This window comes from Gouania willdenowi, chromosome 3 (assembly GCF_900634775.1).
Source record: "Gouania willdenowi chromosome 3, fGouWil2.1, whole genome shotgun sequence".
In the NCBI taxonomy this organism is placed as follows: domain Eukaryota; kingdom Metazoa; phylum Chordata; class Actinopteri; order Blenniiformes; family Gobiesocidae; genus Gouania; species Gouania willdenowi.
This window is the reverse complement of record NC_041046.1, coordinates 21,930,143-21,949,193: the sequence shown is the minus strand read 5'-3', so window position 1 is coordinate 21,949,193 and position 19,051 is coordinate 21,930,143. Positions and strand designations below refer to the sequence as shown.

At 37.9% G+C, this 19,051-nt stretch overlaps 1 protein-coding gene across 2 annotated transcripts in view; it reads right to left on the bottom strand.

Annotated features, from left to right (window-relative positions):
* Positions 1 to 724: 724 nt before the first annotated feature.
* The window catches only part of LOC114457899 (frizzled-3-like), a 33,017-nt gene continuing 14,690 nt past the window's right edge, over positions 725 to 19,051 (bottom strand). The window contains exons 4-12 of one of the 2 annotated variants that reach the window (XM_028440040.1): positions 11,019 to 11,215; positions 9,748 to 10,050; positions 7,917 to 8,079; positions 7,487 to 7,786; positions 7,037 to 7,288; positions 3,292 to 3,440; positions 2,916 to 3,030; positions 2,136 to 2,299; positions 725 to 2,049 (exon numbers count right to left, since the gene is read on the bottom strand). In XM_028440040.1, the coding sequence (XP_028295841.1) occupies positions 1,827 to 2,049; positions 2,136 to 2,299; positions 2,916 to 3,030; positions 3,292 to 3,440; positions 7,037 to 7,288; positions 7,487 to 7,786; positions 7,917 to 8,079; positions 9,748 to 10,050; positions 11,019 to 11,215 (1,866 nt within the window). In that variant the 3' untranslated portion in view covers positions 725 to 1,826. The remainder of the gene's footprint in view (positions 2,050 to 2,135; positions 2,300 to 2,915; positions 3,031 to 3,291; positions 3,441 to 7,036; positions 7,289 to 7,486; positions 7,787 to 7,916; positions 8,080 to 9,747; positions 10,051 to 11,018; positions 11,216 to 19,051) is intronic. The other variant, XM_028440048.1, reaches the window with a different exon arrangement.

The following is a 19,051-nucleotide window of genomic DNA, read 5'->3' as shown; positions in this document are numbered from 1 at the left end:
ACAACTCACATGTCAAAAATTCACAATATCTGTACATCTCTGAAGCATCTTTGAAGCAGTGATATGTTTTTAAAGGGCTGTGGACGTGGAGCAAATATCATAAGCGCAAGTGAAGCCAACATTAAGTTAGAGACTTTTCATGTGCTGTGTTCATCAGTGCAGTTTCATCACACGACGTTCAATTCTGGGGTAAAAGCACAATGGTAAACCTTTGTGAGTAGTCACAGCTTTGTACTGACAGTTGCTTTAGGTCCAAAACAAACAATTAGTGTAGGAACGTGTATGAGGATCAGCAGAAGGCAAATGTTAGGCAGATGAGTCATCGGAGAACAGGTAATCTATGCACGGGCCAGCACTGACAGACATATGGGCTGCTGACCATGATGTAAACAGACAGACAGTAGAGATAGAGCAGTAAAAGGCAGAGTTAACTTAGTTTCACCTGAAGAGGTAGATTCGACATTTACACAACGAACAAGAGGAAAAACCTGTAACACTAAAACTCATTAAAAGTAAGCACCAAGCAGCTAACTGAAAGAATTGAAGTTAGGACTACATTTACATGTAGTATGTAAAAGCACCCTGTATAGTGTGTGAGCATGCTAAGGATACAGGCGAGGTAGGTTAACTGGGTCAGAACACAACAAAACTCAACGTACACGTTCTGTAACAATGATAGGGAAATTGTCAGAAACCGTATAAACATATGAACACTGCTGCCACTTCTTTTCTTTTTTTTTTTTGGGGGGGGGGGGGCGGGTTATGTGTCAGCTCAAAATCTAAAACATCATCACAAACAAAGCTAAAGTTCACATAAGTACAAGATGATGAATCAGAGCTGTACTCCTTAGTTACCTCTAGCTGCACACAATGTATGTGATTCTTTCAAAATAAAAGCACTGATCATTTTTGTATTCAATACAGTCTTTGATGTGTACAAGGTTTTCTGGCGTCCTCAAGTAGGCTTAAATGTGGGGGTTGATACAAATAATTCAAAGTGATTTGAGCATTTCTGACCCATGTTAAATGTGTAGATGTATCACAGAGTTTCTGAAGCTGCCACATATTTCTTTTCACCTATCTGAAGACCTTTGTGCCTTAGGGTCAGTGATAAGCTGAATTTGGGTTGAGCTGTAATGAATATGTGATCATGTCTGTGTTGTAGTTTTACATTCTAAGTTGATCATGCTTTCCTTTTTCTGCTCCATTACACAAATGGGAGGAAACGTATAACCTCTGTTCTACTTTCTATACTCCGTCACAGGTCATTACATATCCCTTTAGCAGCAGACAGACATATTTTTCACAGTAAAAAAGAAAATATTTAAATGAATTAGAGAAAGTTCAGCAGTTTTAAATTAGGCCCATATTCATCTAGTCTTAGAAATCAAACAAAGACACATAATTCATTAAGAGCGGCAATGCTGAACAGACGATTAAACACAAGCCTTTCTCAAAACTAGAATGAATCGAGTTTCACATAAAAAGAAAATCAGTGTGATGCTAGATGAGACATTTACGATTGTTGCAAAAGCATTACTTGGCAGTATTCACATATTTAACTATATACAGTACATATAGGTCCAGCAAAGGTTAGAAATAATGCCGCACTTCATCCATCACATGGATAAAAGAGAAGAGGTGCAGAAAATAGGTCTGCAATCAGTCAAGCAGTTAGATGTAAACGTTCAGTCAAATATTAATGTAAACAAGTATAAAGTGACTGCTGGATCCACTGCAGAGCCCTTGTCACTGTTGTTCTCCATCTGCTGCCTTTAAAAAACAGAGACAGCATGGATGACTTCCTCTGAGACTAGAGACGCTCCTCAAGCACTGGTGCCTTCGTTGTCAACGACTTGGCTTCCGCTCTCAGTGGTTCCATGTATGATGAGAGCAGGTGGGCTCTCAGTTTTGTCTCGCTGGCTGCTGTGCTTTGAGAGGCCCTCTGTCTGATGGGGGCTGCTGTGAGTGGACAGCGGCCTGTCCAGACGCTGCCCGCTGCCATGGAAACTGTTCTTTTCTGTACCTCGGTAAACAACACTGTCACTCCTGGGAGAAAAGGAAATAAATGAAATGAAAAAAGTCAAAGTTGACTCACAACATCTGAGTCCAGTGTCATGGAGCTTGTTCTCTACCTGTCGTCTCGGGAGCGCCGCAGGCTGCCATGGTAGCTGGTCTTACTGTGGACACTGCTTGCTTTACTACGAGTAGATGTGGCGTGTCCATGGTGACTTCTGATTGGTTCGTCAAAGTCGTCTAGAACAGCCAGGTGTGTGGAGGAGGCATGGGTGGAGGTGCCCTTCAAAAAGACAAGAGGTCACATGAAAATGAGCCTAACAGTGCTGAAAGTGTTTAAACCTTGAGACTTATTAGTGCTCAAATGACAGTCGGCTGTACATGCTGCAGACTCCCATTAGAATTTGATCAAGAACACACATATTGTAAATTATATTGTACATGTTTTTTCCTCTTAATGCCTTTCAGATATATTTTGTTATTTAACATATGTATAAAACTTTAAAGTGTTACCAAAGGCTGACATTACACTGTTATTATTATGACATGACACCTGTCATTAGCATGAATAAGGTGTCAAGAAGACAGTCATTAAGTGTTGTTAGTTATTCTAATCCTAACCCTTTCTTACCCTAACGCTAGATAACCCCAATAGATTCCTCCACCTAACCCACAAAATGCTGACATAGATCTAAAGGTGTCATAATTTAGCTACATGTTCAAATGTTGAGTGTACATTGAGTTGAGTGGAGTTAGACAACACTTAATTGTGCCCGAGCTACCAACACTGCGACTAGAATTGTGACAGTTACTCTCTTTACTATCTGTTTATTCTTCAACAGGTAATGCCAACAGTATTGTCTCTAAGCTTGTGAACACATGCAGGCCTGCTGTTATACCTGTGTGGACGTTCCTCTGGACTTCCGAATGACAGGAGTGTTAGGTTCACGCAGCAAAGACTGGGCCAAGTCTGGTTGTTCCTGCAGAACCTGGCGAGACTCATTCACCCCACTGCTGCAGAAAGGACAGCATGAGAGAGGAAAATGTTTGGAGGTTCAGTGAAAGGAGATCAGGGACGATTGGGGAAAAAAGAGAATAGTCCATGGAGGGGACCATTATGTGAGCAAAAAAGGGTGAGGATGGGTGCAGGGGTAGATATTTTAGAGGAGAAAACAATGCATCTTAAAGCCCATCTAGATAGGGGGCATATTTGCTTGAATAGTAAAATGCAAAGAAAGAAAAGTTTGGAAAAACTAGTAATCAGTCCCTTCTTACTCTTTACGTCTTCGTCCGTGCAGAAAACTGGCCCATTCAAAACACGTCTTCTTACTGCCCACCCAGAACACAGAAGGAATCCCCACGACCAACATCATCAGGTATTTGATCAGGAACACAACCATGGACGGCCGACTGATCTGCTCAACCTAGAAACAAAAAAACCATCGTTGTCAAACATTTTTCTCCACAATAATGTTCATCACACAGGGTAGAAAATTAGATTTCTTCCCTCAACATTAGTGGAATTTAAATACACTAAAAGCTATGGAGAGTAATTTTAACTAATATAAAATGTAAGTTAGTGTAGTCATGAAGCGACACCAACCACTACCGGTACAACATGTAATTCCCAGCAGAGGGCACCAGTTTCTGAAGTTAGCAATTATACCATCTTCCATACTTTAAATAAGCAATAACTCATAACAATTTTCTATCCCATGGCTGCTTCTCAATCAAACTTTATCAAGTCCAATCATTCATTCACCTGTGGCTCTCAGTGTAAAGACTGGGAATGTTGGAAGGAATTTAGTATTTTCCAATTGTAAAAATGGATTATTATTAATGGATTCTTTTTTTTAAACATACTATAATTAAATAACCAATAGCTCTGATTTAACCATAATAAAATATATTCAGGTCAACTTTCTCAAAGCCTGTTTTTTTCAGGGACACGGTCCAAAAGTATCAGAACATCTGATTTCAACTTAATCTAAATCTAACCACAACACAAGCATGTACGTAAGCAATCAGACAAATCAGATATAAATAACTGGGACACTCACAATTAACACTGAAAAAGACAGTTTGAGCAATATACACTGATTCTTATCGCTAACAAATAAGAATAATCCTATTAAACTTAATACACTAAATATTAAACTTAATACACAATAAACAACTCATATACATATAGCTAATAAATCAAATAAAGCAGACAATAGACCCCTAAATGCTTTATATCAGCAGTAAATGTCATCTTTAACTAACAACAACAAACTGATTGATTTCTAAATGTAAAACATCTAATTAAATAACTACTGTTAGATGTCAACTTTTGAAATATGTGCTTTGACCCAAATAATGTGTGTATGTCTTAGATGAGCTTATGTTTGATACTTAAGACAATCACAAATGTCTTAAGTATCATAACAAAAGAAGACGCAAGGCCCGCCATGTGCCAGGCAAAGGGAGGAGAAACACTACAAAACATGGAATAAAACTGAGAAAAACTATGTATGCCCAAGAATGAGCCGACCCTGAGGCTCACAGCTGTGTATTAGATAAGTGCCTGTTCTACTATTGACTTGATATTGTTGTTGATTCATTTCTGTTCATCTGTAATACATTGATTGATTGATTCAGCAAAACCTCCGACTCAGAGCCGTTTAGAGAGTTGTGACAACAAAAGTTCAAAATGCTTCATCGTCATGTGGTTAAAGTAGACTCAAATAGTTCCCGCGGGCAATTCGAATCCATTGATTCCGAGAGACATTACTGAGATTTTTGGTAGTTTGTTCTCAATAACTGCATTGATTTACAATATTCATACAGTACACCGTCATATCTATGTATCTTGTATATACTGTACAATATATGTTAATAATAATCCAGTAACATGCTTTAATACACACGTTAATGGGCTTAAATTCGCTGATAATAATAATACCCAATATGATTATTTAAATGCCATTGTACTGCATTAGTCAATTGCTCACTTCCGGGAACTATTGTGAACCGCCATTGCTGTAAAAAAAAAAAAAAAAAACGGTCCCATTGGCGTTAACGGAGATGTCGCAGCTCTTTCTGTAAACGGCTCTGCTGTGACTATGTCTCTCTGTATTCAATCTCAGGTACTGAACACCAGAGTATCTCAAAACTAACACAATGCAGTCATAATTGGTATCTTGAGGTACTCTATATATATTGTACACAAATATAAACAAATCTGATGATTGTCTTGTTTGTTAATTCTGTAATTGACCCAGATGTATCAAAGTCAGGGACGACATGAGCTTTTCAAAGAAACCAGAAACAGCACTGAGTTCATGGAACATAAACAGAGAGGACATTCAGGAAGTCTATATGTACCATGTTTATATGTAATTCACTCCCAAGTCATGGTTTCCTTTTTCTGAAAGATAAAGCTTTACTCTAAAGTACCATCAAGCACAGAGTGACTGCTGTGCTAACAACAAAAGTCTTTTGTGGACACACCATCACCATTCGCTTGGGTGGCCCTTTAGGAGCTCCAGTTCTTCAAAACTTCTCCATTAACATGGGAAGGAAAGGTAGTAAAGGTGTTATTATGACATGCATGCACAGATCTTATTTTGCAGTGTTTTCCAATAATACACTAAAACAATTCAATACAGTAAAAAAGGAGAAAAAGGGTTGGTATGTTTTATTAGCTTCCCTCCTTATATTTTTGACCTGAGTGTAAATAAAAACCCCACACTTCAAACTATAATCACAGACAAAATTTAAACAATGCCCGCAGAAACTCCAACATGAAATCATCCTCCCACACACACCCACTGCAGGGCAAAGATCAAGTAACGCACAGCAATATTGAAATTCATCATCTACAATGGAATGTAAAGGAGTCTCTATTCATGTGTTTCCATGGATAGACACAGCTACAGCACATTAACAAGTAACACAAGCTGCTACACCTGCCTCCACACTCATAATCTGACAGAAGCTAATTAGTTAACACATCTCTGTTATCAGACGCTTCAGTGATGCATTCATGATGTCTGGGTGTCAAACTCGTTTTAGATCGAAGCCCAGTTTCATCTCAAGTGTGCCTTTCATGACATTAAACACAAGTGTGGAAAATGCTCATAAAAAGAGAAACAGACTCAAGTACCAGGAACCAAACAACGAACTGTTTCTATGTATTGGTTGAGATTTTACTTTCTTAAAACATCACACAGGCCATGTCAGACCCTTTGGTAGACCCTATGTTTGGCATTCCTTATTAAAAAACATTAACACAATTCATCTTGTCACCTATTCTTTAAAAGTCAAACTCTTTGTAAAGATTATGACAATTATGTGTTTGACTGAAGATTTAACTGAAGAATAAAGCAGCGAGTGCGTCTGTAGTGTGCAGTTCTTTATAAAGGCCTTTAGAGTCTAAGCAGCAGAGCACGACTGACCAAGCTCTATGAGAGACGGAGGTAAAAGAGTGGAAGGGGGAAATTGAAGGACCTGCTTTAAAATTGCTGAAACAGAGTACAGAAGACAAAGAAACAGAGTGTAAACCAAAGAGAAGGTTCTAGCTTTCCATGGAGCCAGGCAATAAATAAACTGCATAAAAACATTCAAATTCAGCCCAAATGTCTGATTATCTCAGAATTACTGATGTTTTACATCAACTTGGGGGTTTCTTTTGGAGTTTTAGTAGGACATATCATCACTCTCATGAAAATGTTTCATGAGCTACGATGGAAGAAAAAAGAATTATAGTATAGCAAGAAATACATTTTAGTAAGGTCGACAACATTGCTTGACCGGAAAAACCCTAAAATGTTTTCACACGTAAAGCAGACAAATCAGCTTGATGAATAGAGCAGTTTATTATAAATTTTTGCTCATCTTAAAGTTGGAGGACTGTATTTAAAAAAAGATTTTCTTTAATTCGCTTACTTTTCTCTACATTAAAACAAACGACAATAGTATAGATCAGCAAAGAATCATAGAATGTCTACACAGTCTTTCTACTTTTCTTAATGTGTACCTTATATGGGCAGGGGATGTGATATCGTCTGCAGTTCTCCTCCATCCATGTTGTCTCCCACATACTTCTGTAGGCGTGTTCGTAAATGTAGCACCCAATCACCGTTAACAAAGGGGCCAAGTAAAGCACTGAGAACACTCCCATTCGGATCATGAACTTCACCAGTTTGGTCTGGTTCTCCTTCTCCAGTGGGATCTCCATTCGCACCTGGTTCAGAGCAACAATGCCCACTAAAAGAAGGGAGACGCCAACCTAGAAACATAAATAAAGAATGGGTAAATAATGTCAAAGTAAATAAATTATTATTGTTAGAAAATCTGTGCGACTGACATGTAAACATAATAATCATAATCCATACACGTCTTCACTTATTTAACACTTATGTCATATCTAATCCCCTGTTTGTCTTTTTTTAACATTTTCACTAATCAACCTCCAAAGTGTACTCACCGCCACATTGAAGCAGAGCGGTGCCAGAACGAACCACCTCAGGGCATCTATGTCATATATACCTATGAAGCAAACTCCGCTGATCCCGTCCCCCTCAATCTTATTCAGGGCCAGCAGGGTGACAGTCAGGGTCCCTGGAAGGCCCCAAGCAACAGCATGGAAAAGGAGAGCTTTCTTCTCAATGGCCTCACTGCCCCATTTAGGCACAGCAGCCAGAAACCAAGTGATTGTCAATATAACCCACCACAGGCTACCAGCCATGGTGAAGAAATACAGCACCATGAAGAACAGCGTGCACACCTGTCAGGGAGAACAATGCATTTAGACCAATCAGTCACAAGTCTGCAAAAGCCTTAGGCAGCTTTAAAAAATCTGTATGAGGAAAAATGTGTGTTACGAGTAAAACCTTTAAACAACATAAAGGCTTCACCTTGTTGTGTGAGCCCTGTGTGATGGTGGGGGCTCTAAAATGGGCGGGGCTAACTGTGTTGCATGCTACCCTGTCTTCCAACAGAAATCCCAGGAAGAACACCAGCGACACCATCACGTAACACACTGCGTAGAAGATGATCGGTCGCTCTGGGTATCGAAACCTGAAGACAATGAAAATTTATTGAATTTGTTATTTTTCTAAATGTCTATTCTAAACATTTGGGGGAAACTTAAAGGAGCATAGGGAAGAATTTGTGAAAAAAAATTAAACATTAATTTTAAGTGTTTTTGGGCCCATGCTACAAAGCTAGATAATTATATCCTGTTAGCGGGCTTCACTAAACAAAACATTGTCTGTCAGGCAGAAGCTGTCCTACAAATCTTGATTCCAACTCACTATGTTAAACATGTCGATTCCAGCCTGGTTACGTGTGCACTCTTGTGTCAGGGGAGGAGATTACATAGTCAGCACAATCGCAATCACTGAGAAACTGTGGAGAGCGATTTACGCCACAATTGAGAAATATCTCTTTAAAAATATGAAGAACTAAAATCCATAATTTAGACCAAAAACAAGACTGTTGCTGCAGTAAAAGCAGAAAGTAATTAATGCAGGAAAAAGAGTGTTAATATTTAAATAAGTGGGATTAATAAATGGAAACTTAACAGACACACTGATCAGTTTCACATTCTCTTTTATCTTGTCTGTGGCTCTGGAAGCTGCTTTCATGCAGATCCGCCTACATCATAAGGTGGAATATATTTATATTCTATATTATCTTACAGGACTGAGGCTCTTTGCATTACCCCAGAAAACAAGCATGAATGAATGAATGAATAAAATAAGTCAGCTGATAAAGCCTACGTGCACCGGGTGTTTTCAGACCAATAAATTCACTATATCAGTCCATCAGATCAAAATCTTTACGTTTCCTATAGGATGTCATCGGTAAATGAAAGAAATGTATCGATGATAAAATATTATCTCTCTCTCCTGTCAGCGTTACATCAGATCCACACAGAGACGTGTTCACACATCACCTTTTATTGGATAGGTCGTTTTACAAGAGATCTGATTGGTCAGGAGGCGGGACTTGAGTACTCGCTAAGATCCTAGCCAGAACAAATCCTGTTCTCGACCTGGTTAGTCGTTCAGCCTAAGTTACCATGGTGATTTAGCTCCGTAAAATGTGAGCCAGTTTCATAATCCAGTACACGCTAATTAAATCCTGGAGGTTAGCACGATAAGAGGTAATCTAGCTTCGTAGTATAGGCCCTTTATGCTAATGGAAGATGAAGAGTTCAAAACCAAAAAACAATAAGCTCACACACAATATCTCCCTATTGCCTTGAACAGGCTGTGTGATGCATTTTGTTCGTCAATTTGCGGTCTGAATTTCCTGCCTAGTTCTGCAGGCATTACGTCAAATGAAGCTGAATGCGCATCCTCAACGGGTTGGGGACTGGAAAAAGACAAGCATGGTGGACCAAGCTACTGTTTGCTTCCGCAGAGGCATGTGCAGAAGTCTTGCAGTAAACAGTCAAGTGAACAACGAGTAAATATATAACCCTGTCAGCATCAGCTGCACTGCTATGAAGAGTTCAAGCGAGCCTGCACCAGCTTTGCTGGTGGCTGCAGTTACACTAATGGGCGTCATGTCACTATGGAGTCTTGTTTTTTGGTCCTGCCCTATGCTCCTTAAAGCTTACAAATGTATCAGTAACATTAAAAAAGTTTTTTTTGTGAGGCCATTCCACATTTTCAAAAACATAAGTTTAACAGAAGTGAACAAATATAATCCTCAGTTACAAGCTGTGAGCGTTTGTACCTTGTAACATCAATGAGGAATGTGAGGAACGTGAAGAGCGTTGCAGACAGACAGACAATAGAGACGACTCCTATGAAGTATCGGGTGAAGGTCAGCTCCTGCTGGTTGAAAAACATGGAGGGACAAGGAGCAGAGCAGTCGGTTCTGCCCATAAAGGAGTAACCCAGGTCAGGGTCCACCTTGAGCTCTCTGGGGCACCAGAAACCGTAATCTCTCTGGACGGTCATGGATGGTTGATCAGTGGTATCTGAGCCTGTTAGCAGGTCCTCTGGTCGGGGATAGGGCTCGTCACAATCTGGGAACCTGAAAAAAAGATTCAGAGGTCCGATCATTAAAAACCATGTCATTGTTTATGTGGGTTAATACAAGCAAAAGTTAATATTGAGTAAGGGTGTAAGAAAAAATCGATTTGGATTTATATTGCAATATTTCACCGCACGATTATTGTATCAATCCAAAAAATGTCCAAATCAAATTTTTAATCAAGTTTTTTACCGGGGGAAAAAACAATTAATTGCACTAACATATGCATAGCACATACATACCAGGTCACTTGGTGTCAGTGAACCACATCAGACCTTGTTACACTACCTCACTCCTCAATGCATTTTAGCTTGGAGGTTGATTGCACTTTATATTCATAGAAGATACTGGGCACTTTTATGTACGTGATTTATTCTTTAAGAATTTAAAAACTTAAAAGAATCAGAATCTGTTGTAGAAGCAAAATTTTAACTTTTTTGAAATATGTAATTTGACATTTTGATAAACATACCACTTGTTTTTGATATTGATACTTGAACTACAGAAGGTTAATATTTACTTGTTCTTGCAAGTAAACTAAATAATTGTATTTCATCCCATTTTGTACTTGTAAAGATGAAATGTGTCATTATTGATATTGCAATATATATCGTATTGTTTAGTATCGAGATATATTGTATCATGACATGTAAATTGTATTGTATCGTCTGATTCATGGCAATGCACACCACTAATATTAAGATCTATATTATTCTTATTGTAACCTGTGTGTGGTGGACGGGGTTTGTAAAGGGGGGGGGTTAACTTTGTCAAAGCACTCTGAGCTGCATTCTTTGTAAGAAAAGCACTTTTTACAAATGAAGATTGATTTTATTTTATTTGATGAGCAAACAAAGGTAAGTTTTGGATACAAAAAAGAAATGAGGGCAAAAAAAGAGAATGGAAAATTACACAGAATTAACCAAAGCTTATTACTTAAACTTTTGGAAAATGTGAATCACTCATACTTGCTGCACTCCATGTCATCTGGCCAGACCAGTCCAAAAATCTCCATTAGTTTGTGACACTCATCCTTGGCTCGCAGGCAGAGGGATCGACATGGCATGGACACCCGGCCGTAGGTGGTGCACACCGGAGCGTAGAGCGCACAGAGGAACATCCTCAGGTCAGCGCTGCACACCAGGTTCACCAGTGGATGAAAGGGCTTCACAGGAGACACAAGAAAAGAACAGAATTTTATTACAAATACCTGGAAAACATTTTTGTAGAAATGTTAATGTCTTTACATGTTTATACACATTGGACCAAAATGCTATGAACTCCTATTACTGGAACTTATGAGAAAGCCCAAATTAAACTGGAAACAGTCTTCAAAGAGAACTGAGTGAAACCCACAGCTAAACCATTGATCAATAATGTCAAGCTATTGAAAAATACTTTGCCATATTACCAAATAAATTACTTTTAAGTAGAGGAAAGAAAACAAAGACGATATGTCGTGATGTCTGTAAAAGAATAACGGTTATAAAGTAACACATGTGACCCTGCAGGATAAAATCACTCAATCACTAACCTTGCCTTTCTGTAAACCGTTCCTTGGAGACACCTTTGATACGTACAGTGTTAAAGCATCAAAGAGGTTGTTTATTTTATGCATGACTACATCCTTTTTGCACATGGTAACTTTAGTAAAAATAAATTATTCTGTTTGTTCCAAAAAATATGAATCATCTCTAAAATGAATCTCGGGCTGGAATAACGAAGATAAATAAATAAGCAGGGCTGACTAAACTTGAAAGTTCATAGACTCACGACTCCCATTACCAACAGTTTTAATTTAAACTGCTAAATAATAAATTGAACACAACTGGATTGAAGGAATAAATGTGGATTGAAGGAATAAATGAGAAAGGCATGAAACATATTTCTTTTGGTTTTTGTTAATAACATTTTCTTCATACTTTAAGAAGAGTTGTTGTAGTACTCAGACTTTGGCTGTGTGCAGTCAGATGAAAAGTGTCGACTCATATTTCACCATCTGTTTATTTTGTAAACATCGAGACCAGTAATGCCAGAGACTGATTTACATCTTTTCGATCAAATAAAAGTTTGCATTCATATCAAACCATTTTTACACTTAGTTTTCAATGCAACCTTAACCTAGACAAACTACACCAAAACATGAAAATGAAACCTCTATCTATGGTGACAAAAGCCACTAAATCTGCACAGAATTCCCCTATAAGTGCATTTGTGCATATGCCCATGCAATTGTTACTGTGTGTTTATGTCCACAAATCTGTTTGTCTGGTCTTCTGTGTATACATGTTTTGATCGTTCTCAATTGCTGTGTTCTAAATCTGCACATTGGCAAGATGCTTCAGCAGTAAATAGGTGCAGTGGTGCATGAGCTGTGTGACACAGTTTTATGTATTGAAGAAACAAAGTGCAAGCATGAGCGCACACCACTCTGCTTCATTTAATAATACATGCATCTCACAACCTATGCATCTTTTTTCCTCCTGTGTGTGATCACGCAATGTTGAGTTGGGTTGAGTGGGGACAGACTCATGTGTAGCAAATATAGGCTAAGTGAGTGATTCTTTGAAAAAACACATCAAGCATTATTCGCTAATATCGTTTTAATAATCTCAATGAGGACGCAGGCCACTTATTTACCACAGGCAATATTTTAATCTAATAATATTAGAGATTTCTTCCACTAACTGAGGTCAAATGAGAGTGGAGCAGAGGTTCCAACCTTTTTCATGTTATGACCCTATTTTGATATCACAAATGTCCATCGACCGCAGATTTTTTTTTTTCTAGAATCAGTTTTGATCATTTATTAGTGTGTTACAAAAACAGAGTAGCCAGGATTACTGCATAAAGAGCGCCACATCAGATATTTTTATACTGTATTTTATTCGAACGAGATTTATATTTGAGAAAGTTTAAGTATAGGATACAGTTATTTGATATTTATTGTGTTTGAGTATTTGAAAAATAATAATTCCAAAAACTTTATAAATAGCATTTTAATCCATTTTTACCTTCATCAATTACTAGACTTTTCAGGTGACCACACTTTAATTATAGGCTACCCCACATGGGGTCCCAACCCCAAGGTTGAAACACATTGGAGTAGAGGGTAATTGAGAGACCTCATACAAAATTGTCAAACCAGAATTATTGTGACCCTGGATGTAATTAAAAGTTTTTTTTTAATTTTTATTTCAGCTGGCCTGATAATTCCCGATAAGAATGGGTGACTTATCCCCATACTTACACTGCAGCCAGTGTGTGAGTTATGTGTACACACTCCCTGGCAAGTAGGTTTCTATGTTTGTTTGTTTGTTTTCATGTCCTTTTTAGTACATGTCCTAGTTAATTTAATACTTCCGTGAGCGATTTAGCAAGGCTCGAGTGGTTGCTCAAGTCGTCCCGTGTGTGTCGATATTTAAGTGCAATTATTCTGACAGTCAGGGCAATTGCCCCCCCATCGCTTATCACAAGGAGAATATTGATATTAAGTGGCCAAACTGTGGCCCCCATCATAAGCGTGAGGGGATCTGGCAGATAGCAATTAGCCGTACAGTATATGGAGGCCATTGCCTGGCAATTTCTATGTCGGTTGAGATGGACGAGCAGGGAAAGGAAAACGGAAAAGCCTGCCAACCTGCCCTGAGGGTGAAGACAGGCTGCCACAAAAAGAATAAAATAATGGAGGCGAGGAGAACAGAAAACATAGTGCATTAGCTTCATGACACAGATCTCTCTCCTTCTCTCCGCAGTCCCTAAAGGACTCCCTCTGCCGTTTGCTCTATATGGTGATGTGAACCTTAGCTGAATGATACGATTAGCTCCTGTCATTATGGAACACGTGGTTCACATCATGTTTACTTGCTATTTTTATTCGATTTCTGTCTAAAAGTGACCAGGCAACATCCAAATAATTTTCTTTGTATAAATATCTGTCTTCATCCTTTCAAATATGGCTTTCCTAAGGGCTGCATAGGAGCTGCTGATTTAACCGAGGTACTGTATATGTGGTGATTGAAACTGCGCCTAATGAATTATGTAATACCAAACATCCTCGGCTGATTTTTCAGCAAAACAAGCAAAAATCAGAAAACAAGTTTTTGTTTACCTTGTCTGCACATGCTGTCAAATGTCAACACTATATAGGTAGTGCAATCTTTGTGACAGCAGTACATGTTTTATTAATGCAATTAAATAATATATATCTATTGCATAATTCTGACAATCACCAGCCCTCCCTAAGGAAAGGAAAGAAAAACTTTATTAAATCGAGAATATGGAAAGAGACGGCAGTGTTACATCTAGATGAGGGGGAAGGGAACAGGGAAAAGGGAGTCAGGGTAGCACAATAGAAGAGGTGGGGAAAAGTCGACTATTTTCAGGTGAGTTTAAGTATAATGATGGTGGACGTAAACAGAGGGAAGGACTGAATGGTTTTACTGAAACCTGATATTTTGGATCAACGTATCTAAGGTTAAGAAAACAAGTTTATTACAGTGGTGATGTAATAAAGGTGTGAAGATATATTGCGTGACAAGACATCGCAATACTAAAATAAAATGTCACAAGATGTATTGTCAAGGATATAAGTGGTGTCTCAGTATGTAACGACGTCCGGAGTTAAAGAAATAAAAGCATGGTTATTTCCCTTTCCTTTCCTGTATTATTTTTCCTCTCCCAAAAAAATTGTACAATAATAAAAGACCAATGCTTTTGAGTAAATGTTGGATGGAACAAATCTCTCTTGATCAAGTATTTGAAGAAGTAATATTAAGCAGCGGGGATGAAAAGAGGAATGGGCAGCAGGGTGGGTTTTTTGAGGGAAATAAAGGAAAAAGACCCTGACTGGGCCACCTCTTTTTCAATAGAGGGATTAGGTTTCTTTCTCTTTACTCCCTCTTTCTAAAAGAGCTTGGAGGGGGAAGAGAGAAGCAGATGGAGAGAAAAAGCTGTAAGTATAAAAAAAGGAAAGAGAAGAGAACCAAGAAGGGTATGGGATCAACAAACCTATAATGTAAGCCGGTGTTCTCAGGAAAAACAGAATGACCACAAAGTAAAAGCAGTTAAGAACAAAAAGAAATAAAGAAATGCTTACTAATTTTGTTAAACTACCCTTTCCTTTCATTAGAACCCAAACTTCACCTTTTGTTTGTTCTACAATATAATAAACCACAAATCAGTTAAGAGATCAGTAGCATCATTTGTCAAAAATAATCACGGATTTAATCAGACTTCGAATCACTCAACTCATTCTCTCTGCTTTCCCTCAATGCTCTCCGTGTTTTAAGAAGGAAGTGGTGAGGTGAGCACAAAGAGAGTGCTGCTTTCAAGGATTTGGATTAATATACATATAAAAAAACATGAGCAATTTGCTTTTTAACCATGCATGTGAGTAATCTCTTCACCCAGTGGCTGTTTTCAGTGTGTGCTTGGGTTAAATGTAGTTATGCTCTAAACAGTAGCAGAAAAATCCAGTTAGCTGGCTTTGCACAAACGCATACACTTTTGTTAAGAGTGAGAGGAGGTGTAATAGAGGAGGGATGGAGAGAATAAAAGAGAAAAAGGAGTGGAAAGTAGAAAAAAGTGGTGATTTCCCGGTGGATTAGAAAGTTAAATGGATTGGAAGGAGTGCTTAAGAGTGTGAGAGCTTTCGGTGAACAAGCACATGCACACACTTCCTAAAACTGTCACCAGCTTTGTTTTGTGATTGAATCAAGGTGACAGACATTTGGGTCAAACCTCCACAGTTTGAAGGAACATTCCTTAAAACTAAAATCCCAAAGCTTTGCATTCTGTTGTCTAGCAGAGTGTTACGAGTCCCTCCGTGTGTATGACTTTCCAAAGCCTTTCCACTTCCTACTCATGAATATTTAGAACGTACCTCCGCCGAGAAGGTAATGTTTTCACCAGCTTTTAGATTTTATTTATTTGTTTGTCTATTAGCAAAAATACATTAAAAGTACAAAACAGATTTGACAAAATCCTAACCAAAGATGGTCCACAGGGGATAAAAGACTAGGGTATAAAAAATCCCTATCCATCATTGAAAAAAATTCATATCATGGATTTTAATTGACAGATCTTTGTGAAATTTGACTCAGTTATGTCAGGTTGGTTTCTTAATTACCCCATGGAGTTTAACCCAGATTGGATTAAGACTGTGCTATTCATCATGATTTACAAAAAAAAAAAAAGAATGGGGTGCTCATACATTTGAACCTACTATGTAGTTATTAATTGGGATAGAAATATCTTTGACAAGCCTTTAAAGTGTGAATGATCATGGTACCATGATCAGGATCACTGATCCAGATAACTGCCAATATCTACCCCTTGCTAAAGATCTCCCGTCTATGAACCTGTGACACCTGGAAACAGAACGTGATACTCAGACTGATATGCTACTACTGCAGTGAATATGTTTTTTCCTAATAGGAGTTTTTCTAAGTCGTTGAAAAATATCCAAATCTCTTGCAAAGACACGAAAATGTTGATCCTTCAATTCCTGCTTGGAAGGCTCCTTAATTTTCACCTCTTAGTCAGATGAGGAGGAATCATTCTCCTAATGCGGAAAGATTGTTTTTTTTTCCACTCAACCCCAGCAAAGTCCATCTGGACACAGCTTCTTTTCCATCTCTCATGTGATTTTTGTTTCATAGCAGGATGTTCTCCTGCAGAACTAACGCCGTCAGGGAACATCAAATCTACTTCCATTAGCAAGCTCCAAGATCACTGCAACATCCTCCCATGGCTGTTAGGACAAATAAACCTGTCATTTCTGTCGTTTTAAAGTAAAGTACCGCTCTATAATGCTCCTATTTATATTTGCGTCTTCTCTCTTCGCGCTCGAGCTATTACCAACAGCTCCACTAAAAGCCATGCACTTTGTCACCAGTTTTCTACAGTGCATTGCTGTAGTTAACATTTCTGTAGCGGCTACCAATTAGCACTTCATCTTTCTCTACGAGCACCACTCCATCACAAATATCCCATTTTAACATTCTGTGTTTGACAATGTTTTAAAATGAGCTACAATTCCACTACAAACTGCAGACATGGTATATTTTTTTGATACACGGACACACTCAGGCTATGTGCCTGTCTCCTCCTCCCACATTGCCCATGAGAGAATAAGGTGTTGGCTTTGAATAGATGAACTGCACACTGTGATGCTCTCCTCCCTAATCTCTGAAAAGACAGTTGAAAAAGGGGCACCGGTCTCTCACACTCTCTGCCTCTTTCATTCATTTGTTCGTTTATCCGTGTCCTTCCATCGTTCATTGGACAAGACTAGATAAAGCTGTTAATGACATTCTCCTTCACGTTCACTTCCCCTCCTCCTCTCCTCTCATGTCGCTACCTGTATTCAGCCACTATTTTTCTTTGACTCTTTTTTCCCCCCTAGCAATTATGTTGACAGACACTTGTCCTGATTCACTCTGCTTTTATTCCCTTTGCAGCATTCACTGACTTCCTGATAGACATAATAAACAGTTATCCTCGATATTAACATTTATTTTACAGGTTTGCTTATCTTTTTTCAATAAAACATAGCATCCATGGTTTTTATCCACTAATTTACTTTTCAAGCAATCAACTCAAATTATAAGACATAGTATACTATAAAGTCCCATCTGAAAAAGAATTTATCAGTGTGTCACTTTTTTATCGACGTTATCAAAACATTTTTAGCCTTTATGCAACTATTCAAAATACCTTATTTTTTTAACCTTTAAACAGATTAAACTTTTATATTTTCTAGTCTGAATATAAAAAAGATTCAAATATCATAATATTATGTCTGAATGAATGCCTACTTTTCATTCCAAAGACATGTAGCCTTGAAATCTCAAGGTCACATTCATGTCTTTTTGGCACTAAATAAGCAGGTGGCTGTGGCTGTCTTACAGTTTGCTAATCTTTGTAAGAACTACAGCTAAACAGAAAGCAGTTAGTTTTAACAAGAATTAACAGTAGTCAATAATAAGAGCCTGGAAATCTCCAAGTGTTACAATGAACCTGCTGTAAAAAAAGATTGTCATTATTTACTCTGAGCAAGGAATACGACATAAAACAGTCTCAAATTATATAATCCATTCACTCCAGACACGTGTGCCTGTATCACAGCACAATGAACAGATATTTGTAAGACCTAATTGTCAGTTTCCATCAATGTGGGTGTAGTGAACAAACAATGTCATATTTCTCAATGAAATTATTTTGAATTTCAAAAACAACAAATAATCAAGGATGGTGTGGTATGAATCATAATTGTAAATGAAAGGTTTGTAATGGGCATCATGGGATTCATCAGATTGCTCCACGGCTGTGGCTTATCCCCACCTGTTTGACTATGAAATGAATGGTAATCATTTTTAACTCCACATTTGTGTCATATTTAAAAAAATTGACATAAATCCAAACCATTATTAGCCAACAGAATCATACCGTTAGTACTTTGGTTATTCCGTCATAAAACCAATTCAAAATAACAAATAAACGGTGTGGTTATTTTGCTTTACTGACTTAAACCTAGGGGTATGAAAAAAAAAAAAAAAAAAAAAAATCGATTTCACAATATATCGCTTTTAAAAAATTGATTTGTTTTTTGAATATTTAATCAATATTTGTGCAATATTTCAGTGGTGGTTACAATGCTTTCAATGTGTGGCAATGGTTACTTGATGCACTTGATTTTATGATGGCAGTGCGTAATGCCTGCAATATTTATGTATGCACAGACATTTTATTTTCATATAATCTGTTCAGATCAGTGTTTAAACTGACATAACAGGATACATTTTTTCTTCTTATTTTTGTGCATTGTCAGTAACTCAGGGTGATTTATCCTATGTGCTCACTTACAGTTGTTACAATGCCGTCATCATGTTGTCATGGTTACTTTGAGACTTCTACACAGTAGTTTCAGTGACAAGAAACTTGTTGCACTTTATTTTATGATGGCAGTGTGTAACACTATTTTATTTTTCTCAGTGAA